This window comes from Miscanthus floridulus, chromosome 8 (genome assembly GCF_019320115.1).
Source record: "Miscanthus floridulus cultivar M001 chromosome 8, ASM1932011v1, whole genome shotgun sequence".
Lineage (NCBI taxonomy): Eukaryota > Viridiplantae > Streptophyta > Magnoliopsida > Poales > Poaceae > Miscanthus > Miscanthus floridulus.
In genome coordinates this window covers 71,991,605-72,002,339 of record NC_089587.1, presented here as the reverse complement: position 1 = coordinate 72,002,339, position 10,735 = coordinate 71,991,605, and the positions used below count along the sequence as shown (strand labels likewise).

General features: G+C 49.5%; 2 protein-coding genes and 1 pseudogene across 2 annotated transcripts; 1 reads left to right on the top strand and 2 right to left on the bottom strand.

The window, feature by feature from the left end:
• Positions 1-597: 597 nt before the first annotated feature.
• LOC136472552 (uncharacterized) lies at positions 598-1,796 on the top strand (annotated as a pseudogene).
• Positions 1,797-4,218: 2,422 nt separating this feature from the next.
• LOC136472551 (pre-mRNA-splicing factor SLU7) lies at positions 4,219-8,312 on the bottom strand. The gene is made up of 9 exons (XM_066470255.1): positions 8,155-8,312; positions 7,706-7,869; positions 7,492-7,604; positions 6,874-7,284; positions 6,620-6,755; positions 6,208-6,507; positions 5,219-5,435; positions 4,654-4,757; positions 4,219-4,563 (listed from the first exon to the last, which is right to left on the bottom strand). Exons 1-9 carry the CDS (start codon positions 8,168-8,170, stop codon positions 4,408-4,410), a joined length of 1,617 nt encoding a protein of 538 aa, XP_066326352.1. The 5' UTR covers positions 8,171-8,312; the 3' UTR covers positions 4,219-4,407.
• A 1,113-nt stretch (positions 8,313-9,425) lies between these two features.
• Positions 9,426-10,299, bottom strand: LOC136469367 (uncharacterized). Its single transcript, XM_066467583.1, has 2 exons — positions 9,524-10,299; positions 9,426-9,447 (listed from the first exon to the last, which is right to left on the bottom strand). Exons 1-2 carry the CDS (start codon positions 10,297-10,299, stop codon positions 9,426-9,428), a joined length of 798 nt encoding a protein of 265 aa, XP_066323680.1.
• Positions 10,300-10,735: the final 436 nt, after the last annotated feature.

Below are 10,735 nucleotides of genomic sequence, written 5' to 3'. Positions count from 1 at the left end.
CTAGGGATTTGTGACTGCCAAACTATAGCAAGGCTGGAGATTTGTGACTCCCCTGGCATAAGGGCCTGTTCAGCTGGTATTAAAGTCGGTTGATAAGTTGACTGTAGCTGTTTTGTTATGAGAGAAAAATATTATAGATTCTAGCTGATAAGCCGACTGATAAGTTTAAGTGAAAGCCCTTGTCAGCTTTGAATGGTCTTGAGCTAAGTTTTGAGGGTGTTTGCGCGTGTCTCTTTGTCGCCCGAGTCTCCACCCCACCCCACACTGCTGCTCACAGAAGAAAAAGAAAAAGAAAAAAAAACAAGAACATAAAGCTAGCTAGATCGTGCCCACATTGATATCATCACAATCACAACCCACTCAGGTAAGAAAAGAAGCATCCAGCTGCAAGTTAAAACGCGCGCAAGCAAAGCAAAGAAAAAAAGAAAAGAAAGGCAGCGATGGGAAGGAAGAAGATGCTGGTGCCTGGTCCTGGTGGCATCCATCCATTCCAACTTCCTGTACGTACCAATGGCCAATGCAACTAGTGGGAAATAGGCAGCGCGGTCAACTGCCAACCAGAAGAAGCAGGTAGCGTGAGTCTTACCCGCCCAACCACCGAAAGTGCTGCCCACTCCGTTCTTCTCACGCCAACCCCACCTATAAGTCTACGACTGATACTGAGCTCCCCGCTTCCTCCAACTCACAAGCTAAAGCAATCGCCTCCCTTCCCTCCTGCACACCAATTACACGCACGCTCTCCCAGTCCCGGATCAGTTCCAGACATCGATGTCTTGCTTCGGCGCCATGCCGCCGCCGACGACGGGCGGCAGCTACTACTACTCGTCCTCGTCGTCGGGGCGGCCAGGCGGCGGCGGCAGGAGGCCGTGGCGGTGGTGGCGCGCCAAGTGCGTCGGCATCGCCGCGGCCGTCGGGTCCAGGCTCCGGAGGTCGGTCATCGGGGGCGTCGACGTCCGCCGCCGTCGGCGCACGGCGTCCTCCGTGCACTACTCGCAGAACGGGTGGTGCCACCACAACCACCACCGGAGCTTCGCCCCGGTCTACGTCGACGACCTCTACAGCCACCACCACCTGCAGCAGCCAGCAGCCATGGCCCTCCGCGGCGTCGTGCAGCGGGAGCATCAGCAGCATGAGCCGAGCACCCGCGCCCGCGCCCGCGCCCGCGACAAGCTGCCGACGCCGGCGGCTGCAGCACCCGCGCACGCCCCCGCCGCCGGTGCCGCGGGCAGCAAGGCCACCACTGCCAGCGCAGGCGCCGGGAGCGGCAAGCAGCAGCAGGCGCGCGCCGTGGCGGCGGGCGTCGGCGCGATGAGGAATGTGCTGCTGCGGAGCCCCGGCAGAGGCGGCGGCGCGGGGCGTGCTCGGGGTGGTGAAGGGGATGGGGGAGGTGGACCTCAGGGCCGAGTTCTTCATCCGCAAGTTCAGGGAGGACATGCGGCTGCAGAGCCAGCGCTCGGCGGAGGAGTTCCAGGCCATGCTCGCAAGAGGCCTATGACATGAACATGACGATATCCTTCTTAATTATCTACTAGCATAGCATAGCGTAGCATAGGGGATTTGGTCGAAGGTTTAAGCTAGTTTGGATTTGTGATTTGGTAAAAAAGAAGATGATTTGGTTGAGAGGTGTGCTAATATAAGCTACTAAACTCTTAGCTGTGGCTTTGGTTGAGAGTTTGGTTTTCTTCGTGTTCTGGATGTAGAGACAGGATTGCTCCATTCATTGGTGGCGTCTCGCTTGTGTAATAATAAGTGTACATAGTTTGATGAAGACAGAAAAGATGTAAGGATTAAGTCAACTTTTGGCCCCGTCTAATTTTGACCCTCAACTACAAAACCGTCTAATACTAGTACCCTAACTGTTAAAACCGTTCACTTTTAGCACATAGACGCGGGTGAAGCTGTTTTGTCCAATGTAGAGCGGTTTTGACCATCTCAATGACCTGTGGGGCCCACGAGTCATCGACTCAACCCCTCCCTCTCCATCCTCACTGCCACTCCCCCGACGCCTCCTCTCTCTACGTGCGGCAGGGCGGGCGCTACTCCCTCGAGCGATGGGTGTGCAGCACCTCGGCGAGCACGACGGTAGAGGGAGCTCTTCCCGTTGGCCACGCCGTCCGGCCCCGCCGTGCGAGCTCACTGCAGTTGGGAGGAGGAACTGCCATGCGAGCCCACCCTTCGGCTACGCTAGGAGGAGGGACTACCGAGCACGGCGAGCACAGCAGCACGGCACCTCGGCGAGCTCGGCAGCACGGCTTCATCTTCGGCAGCGATGCGACATCCATGCCAGGAGGCCCCGCGCGGGCCAGTAGGACGTCAGCGAGCACCTCAGCGGGCACCCCAACGAGCATGATGAGCTCCTCAGCGGGCAACGGCGGGACCGGGGATTGGCTCTGGTTCGGTCCATCTCGATTCCATGCCGTCCGGCGCCGAGGTGGCGTGGTCCGCCATCCACTGCTGCTACGGGCGCCGCCACGGATTCGCCCGCACGCGAGCACGAGGTGGAAGAAGGGAGCGGGCACGAGCATGAGGTGGAAGAAGGGAGCGAGCACGAGCACGAGGTGGGTCGCCGGAGACGGCGTGGGGACGGTCGCCGGGGAGGGCCATCGGAGACAGCGCTCGTCCCTGGCCCGCGTCGACGGGAGCTCAATGATGAGCTGGCACAGCAGGAGGTGCTGCTGCTGCGCGTCTGCGTCTGGCGCAGCCGTCTCGGACATGCCCTGCGCCGGGGTTGGCGGCTGCGATGTCGGCGCCCGGGAGGCACACCTCCGGCACACGCACGGTGGTCTCGCGCAGAACTCCGGCCGCTGCGCCACCATCTTGCAGCTCGCCTGCAGGAAACCGTCGTGCGCCCGTCCGCGCATGCGCATAGCTCCGCCAGATGCCAGGAGCGCCATGGCCAGCTCTGTCACCTTCCGTCCGCGCACAACTCGTGCACGTGGCTATTGGCGACCAGCGCTGGAGCACACCGGCGTGGCGGAGCAGCACAGGCGGCAGGAGGCTCTGGAGCGCGACAACAGTGTGCTCAAGCACGGGGTGGCGGTGCTCCACCGGCGCGAGGAGACGGCGCGGCGCGCTGCGGCAGAGTCGAAGGCGTGCGAGGAGGAGGCCAAGCGCGAGGCGGCAGAGCTGAGGAAGAAGGTGGCGGAGCTCGAGGCGACCAACTACGCACTTGTCGCCCGGATGCTTGGCACCGACAGCTGCCGCTTCCAGGCGTTCCACGGGCCCGACGTGTTCTGAAGAGCTTACGGCGCTGCTCCCTCGTGCGGCCTGGAGCGCGCCCGCGCGCAGTCCCACCTCCACCGCGGCTGTCGCCACATCGCCGCCGGGCTTGACAGCGTCCTTGGCCTCCTCCACCGCCGCCCGCGCGCGGCGGAACTCGTGCATCATCACCCAGGCGTCGCCGCCGGGCACGAGCGCGGGCGCGGCCACAGACCTGCCGGCATCATCACCCCGGCGCCACCGCCGGGCGCGAGCGCGGGAGCGGCCACGGGGCTGCCGGCCTCCGCCGCGGCACTACTGCGCGCGGGACAGCGCCGACGCGACGAGGCGGGCCATGCCTACGTGCGCGGCGTGGAGCAGCGCCAGCGCAGCCGGGAGCAGCGCTCGCGAGGGAGCCGCGCCCGCCCTGCTGCGCGTGGAGAGAGGAGGCGTCGGGGGAGTGGCCGTGAGGATGGAGAGGGAGGGGTTGAGTTGATGACGCGTGGGCCCCATATGTCACTGAGATGGACAAAACCGCTCCACATTAGACAAAACAGCCTCACATGTACCCAGGTGCTAAAGTGAACGGTTTTGACAGTTGAGGTACTTGCTTTAGACGGTTTTGTAGTTGTGGGTCAAAATTAGATGAACCTCATAGTTGAGGGGCCAAAAGTGGACTTAATCCAAGATGTAAATATATATGTATCCATGTCCACAGGTTGATCTGGATGCACCTGAACCGCGTGATAAAATATAGAATTGTTCGGGCTTTGGATGACCCTGGTGCCTCACCAGTTATCCAAGATTCGAGCGAACTGGTGACCAACCAAACAACAAAGCATACAGCTCACCCAAAAAGAAAAGAAATAAGAAACCACACAAACTCATGCACACGTACTCATTCTGCTCTCGTCAACTGTTCCTCACGGACTAAAATTTTGGCAGCTCACATATAGGGATGCCATTCGTTTTGCACGTCAATCGTCATAAATACCAAAACTATGGATGCAAGGATTCTGATTATCAGAAATTGTGGCATTTATACATTTTCAACACGCAGCTTGTAAAAAGTGTAGCCAGGTTTTACATTCTACTAGATCACAGCACCACACTGGTTTGGACAAGCATAGCCATCTTACAGTTACACAACATCGCTGCAAGGCAGGGTGCTACCAATGTGATACAACAGCACGAACATTTTACCACACTTCACTTGAGAAAAGCTCTCATAGGATCGTCGTGGTGAATCTTCGTCATACGGTAGGCCTCCATGTCTTCTACAGTAACCTGATCGTCAAAGTGCACGTTATACTTCCTCTTCTTCTCATCCCTCTCCTCCTCTTTCCCCCTTACCCTTGCTTTCTCCTACAGGATTAAAACCAAGCTTCAGCGTATACAATAGGGGGGAAATTATATGAACAAAAAAATACCAAAGGTCAAATACAAGACACTGACCTTCTTTAGAGATTCTGCAAGCTTCTTCGGATCAAGAACAAGATCCTGAGGCACATCAGTTCCCCAAGTGGCTAATCGCTTTTCTTCATGTTGTACAGGTACATCTGCATTGAACAATTTTAAAGTTAATGCAATGCACAACGGTGGTCGCGCATGGTAATTAAATCGAGTGGTGAGCCATCTCATTTAAACAAGTTTATTCATAAACAAAAAACAAATTGCACCTAGCTATATTTGCATCTTATTGTCTGCTTCAACTTATATCTTGAAAGAAGCCAGCATGAAAGTATGAAACTAACAAGACCTGAGACCTCAGTACCTCACACTAACTTTAACAATACACTGTTCACACAATTAGGAGAATAGTTAACTGGTTGCAAATAAAACTGGCACTTAGGTGTGATGTCATGCTTGATAAAAAGCTAGCACCAATTATGATTTTATCAATGGCAGGTGCGAATTTTTGAACAGGTAAAGGTTTACTCAATGGCATCAATTATCCTACACCCAATGCAAGTTGTCCAGTTATAAATTAATAAATAGAAGTATTTTCTCGACAAAATACCCTCTGCGGCCTCCTTGCGGGCCATATTGGCCTTCATCAGATCTGCTGATGCCTCAGCAGCTTCTATTCCAGCCAAGCCTGTGCAGTAACTATTCTTGATAGTCTGCTTGCAGCATTTGTAGCCCCACTGATGATCTTTCCACCATGAACCCCACACAGTCGTGTGATTATTAATGAATACATCCTCTTCGTATTTGCTCTTGGGAAGAGATACATCCTGTAGATATAAATTAAGGTTACTCATTAGCATTTAGCACTCATGACCATACCAAACATGGAAATAATGCCAACAGTCCAATAATTAGACTGAATTGGTGGCATTCCAGTCTAAAGCCACAGACTAACCATTCATTCAAAGTGAAAGAGGATACGGTTCTTAGTATTTTTAATTGCATGCAAACATAAAGTTAACTCGCGATTGCATGCGCTCCTAGTGTGTGGTAACTAGGAAAACATGAGCTGAACCATGATCTAGGATAACGTTCTCCTTTTACTATTGTTGGTACTATTAATAACCTTTTACTTCAATATATAATCTTTCTTTATGGTCCTTGTTGGGTTTGATCTCTAGCCTATCCCAACATACTTGAAACAAGGCCAAAAAAAATCAACCAATATTATGACTAGCCCCTATAGCACAGTCCTAGTTCCAAGTTCAATTGCAAGAACTTCACAAAATGCACATGCGTTTGTGGAGGCTAGAGTAGGCCATACTTTTATTGATTCACATTATTAAGATTGGACACAAGATTTCAGATTATTTTCATCGTATCTAATGGCCACAATGCCTCTGTGAATATGATTCCTTCTAAAGAAGTGAAGCTTATCGTCATCTCTGATGTTGTAACATGCAGACACAATTAGCTAGAAAGCCCTACCAGACACAAAATATATAGAATCTGACAACAAGAAGAAGCAGGAGCGGTTATAAGAACAAGAGACCAGAAAGTTGACAGGCATAATTAACAACACTCAGTATTTTTACCAACCTGTCCTTTGATTATTCGACCAGTACGGTCATACTCAATCTCTCTCTCACTTTGCCCAAGAAGCAGCTCCCGAGGAATTGTATCTTCTGACGCAGCATTCCCATACTTCTCCATAATTTTATCCTTATGTTCAGACTTCAACATTTCTTTCTTGATCTTGAAACTCTTGTACAGAAGTTCTGCTTGAGATGGGGCTGCTTGCATATGGATATCCTGACCCTTTTCAAAAGCTTCCCATGCATGGATATTGAGTTGCTTGAACTCCAGAGCTTGACCACTAAGACGATTTTGGTTGTCACCCTGCACCATAATATCACATCAGATAACAGAACCCAAGAGCCTAGAGAACAGAGGGTTTTCGCATTTAAAATTGTGTATAAAGCATTAAAGTCATATGTCGTCAGTTACTTACCACATAGAACTTATCATTTGGATCAGCATCTGGCAAGGGGTCTTCCCTCATGGAGCGGGTTTTTGGATCATAATATGCAGAGTTGACATCAAGATTCAAAAGATATTTTGCCGTGTCTTCTCTGATACGCAAGTTCCTGTGGAGACAAAAAGTTACCATCAGCGTTTAAATTGGTTGCTGATAAATCCTTGACGCAGGAACCCCAGTACTAGAAGGAACATGATCTATTTTCTGAGTAGTAGTGTAGTACATACCTAACAGTACCGGTGCTTCCACCACCGGTTGTGCGCACACGCTTCTCTACCTTAGCAAAGTCCATCTGGGCACTCTCATCAACTTTGGCCTCATCTATCCTTAGGCCATCTTCTTCATCATCTTCACTACCCGCATTCTCATCATCCTTCTCAGTATCCTTCTCCTCAAGTTTCTTGAGCTGCTGCTCTTTCAGATACTTTTTCCTAGCCTCTTCTCTAGCTTCATAGTCAGCGATTACACGAGTGTAGGTGGATGGGTCATAACCATTCCAGCGATCACGCTTTCCATCATAGTCCAGTTCAAATGATTCAACTTTCTCATCAGGTGCTATGTTGACATTTGTCCATTTAGCTCCCACGCTTCGAGGCCGCTCCATGCAAGACTTCTTGTCATGAGTCATGGCTCCACAGCTAAAACATCAAGGAAAACCGTTTGTTTGCAAATCTACACTGGCAGTCTATTTATTCATGCATATTGGCTACTAAATGGACTGCAAACTCTAAAACTTAGACCCCAACTCTAGAACCAACAAGACGATGCCATACTAATAACAAGCAATATGTACATGTTGAGCAAGGCCTCATCAAAAGAAATATGGTGAAACAAACACCACTTACTTTTCGCAAGCGCCTTTCCTGTACTTGTTGGCCTGGAAAAGCTTTGCACCCCTATCATACCACGACTTGGTGTAGTTCGGATCTGACTTCCACTTCCGTTGATGCTTCAAACTCTGAATTCATAAAAACAACAAGGAGTCAACCCTCTAATCACCCAGATCCTCATTCACAGCTTTAGGCAACAACAAGCTAAATAGTGGAAGCAATGACTTACCGGCTTCTCAGCATTAAGATACCATGGGGCCGAGGACATGTACTGGGGGATATGGGGATTGATCTCGTTTCCATCCTCGTCGACCTCCGCAGGCGCGAGCCCCGCCTTGCGCGCCTCCTCGAGCTCGAGCTGCTTCCGGTGATCCTCCCGTGACTTGAAAGTCACTGCCGCAAACGATACAAGACATCATAAGTCGCTAATTCATAACAGCGCAGTAAAAATCCCCAAAAATTCGCGGGTCACAAGCACCCACAGAAGCGTCGATCCTCAAATTAGGAGGAACACGAGGTACACCGCCTCCGAACAAACCCTAATTCACGTCGAATCGGGGAGAAACAAACCGGGTATGGAGACAACCGCCCAGGGCAACGGTCGATCCACGCGGTTTTGGGAGGATCGAATCGAACCCACGGAAAACTAGGGTTAGGGTTACGTGATGCTCTACTCACCTGAAGCGGTCGCCATGGCGTCCTCCCCTCTTTCCCCCGCTCTCCTTCCCTTCGCCTCGCCGGCTCGACTCGGGGGCGGCGCGGCGGTTCGACGGCGAACGGCGGCGAAATAACGAAGAGACTTTTAGCTCTGTACCATTATAGTCGTTTCTCACGTGCCACTAAAAAGGAGCCACACCTATACGCCATCCATTTAAATTTTCTGGTCCCCCAGGCCATTCCATCCACTCTGCACTCTAATGGAGGGAAACGACATGGAGAAAAGACATGCTTGCCCTGAGGCAATAGGCTGATCAAAATCACCATTGTCCTTATGTGCCACTCCCTGACCGAGCTGGGTAGTTGTGTTGGCGCAAAAAAAACTAAAATATGTACGTGATGCATGAACATATAAATTAATGTGCACCTTTTTTTAATGTAAAAAAACTAGAGTATGTATGTAATGCCAACACAAGAAATGAACACAATATATAATAATAATATTTAACATAATATATAATAATAATATGGTTTATAGACCAACATTTGGTCACTGGTTTTCAACACATTAGCTAAAGTTTTCAACATGTCATCAACATTACAGTAGGCACATAAGTGCTTCATCCAGACATTAAGTTCTAGTCAAGCCAAAATGAAATGATGCTAGCAGGCACAGCAAACAGCAGTAGCTCATGTACTACTCATCCAAAAGCAGGCACCAGGCACAGCTTTAGCAAAACAGCCACAAAAGCAAATGAGGCCAAAAGACATCCCCACACAATAATCAGGTAGACACCTTTTATTCCAGCATTACCTTCTTCTTGCTCCTGGTATTTGAAGCTGGGCTGGCTGGGCTTGCTGGTACAAGGGGAGGCTTCTTAGGTGTCAGCTTCTTCTTCACTGCTATCTTCTTCCTTGGTGAACTCTGGGGCAGAACATCCTCCAATGATGGTGTCTGCACTGTTGCAGTTGATGCCTGGAGGGAGACTAGTTCATTGGAACCAGTTCCAGACCTGTTACTATCAAATACCAGTTATTAGAACAAGCTTCATTACAATGGGAAATTGCAGAACTATAGGAAAAACATACCTGCCAGATAGGGTGTTTGGAGTTGTTGATGGTGTAGTGCTAGCTGATGCCTTCTTTTTCTTGGAAGTTGTTGAAGAAGATGATTTGCTCTTCCTCTTCTTTTCTGCAGCATTAGCCACTGCCTCATTGTGTGGGAATACCATCCCTGTTGATGGAGTGGCCACCACAAGGCTAGTCTCTGTATTGGTACTAGTTGCTTTCTTCTACCTTTTCTTTAGGAGACCTCTGCAAAAGACAATTGTTAATAGAAAATGTAGTTCAGTTAAATGATAGTTTCATTTATGTAGATATATTTGATTACCTTTCTGCCTCCATTGCAGCTATGTCTGCTGGATCCCCATTCTTGCAAGTATACCAGTGATGCCCCAATTCATGGCATATGGGACACTCATGTTTCTTCTTCTTCTTCCCACTTCCTCCCTCCAGAGCCCCTTTCATCCTATTTTTCCTTCTTCCTGCTGTTGACTTAAGCAATGGAGGGTGCATGAAGAACCCATGTGTAGCTTTGGGCCACATAGACTTGTCAGGAATACATAGAACAGAGCCTGCATAAGCTTCTTTGAATTTCTGGATAGAAAAGTACTCATCTACATGGTCTTCTAGTTTTGCTCCAGGAATTGAAGTGATGTACGCAATAGCATGTTTGTAGGGTATTCCTGACCCTTGCCAAGCATTACATGAACATGTTCTATTACCTAAGTCAACCACAAACCTAAATGAACTGTCCCTCTTAGCACAAACTTCTGCAACACCTTCAAGTGAGCTTGTGATCACTTCTATGTTAAGGTTGAAACTGTCTTCTCTCAGCTTCTTCACAATATGAGGTAAAATCTTGCCTTCAAATGTCCTTACCACCCTCTTCCTATGATTCCACTTGATCAATATCTTCTGTCTAATGGTGTCCATCAAGTCATCTAGGTGCTTCCCTTTCTCAGGCTTTATCCAATTATTGAAGGACTCAGCCAAGTTATTAGTGACATAGTTCACCTTTGAACTAGTCAAGAACTGGCTCCTAATCCACTTTTTCTTGTGAGTCTCTTGGAGATATACCATAGCCTCTAATTTGGCTTGAGCCATTGCCTGATAGTGTTTATTAAACATGTATGGGCTCCATGAATATGCAGCTGCCTATAAATGATCATCAAAAATCTTTCCACTATACCTCTTCTTAAAATTTTGTACTAGATGATACATACACTCTCTATGTTCACATCCTAAAAAAACCTCACTAACTCCATGCATCATTGCCTATCCACAATCTGTACTGAAAGTAAGTCCATCTGGGCTACCTATTGCTTCCTTCAGCCTCTCCATGAACCACACCCAATTCTCATTAGTCTCTGAATCAATGACACCAACTGCTACTGGGAACATCCAGTTGTGCCCATCTACTGCACAGGCAATACACAACTAGCCCCTAAACCTCCCAGTTAAAAATGTACTATCTACTGTAAGATATGGTCTGCAACCTCTAAAAAAGCCATCAACAGAAGCCTTTAATGCAAAAAACAGC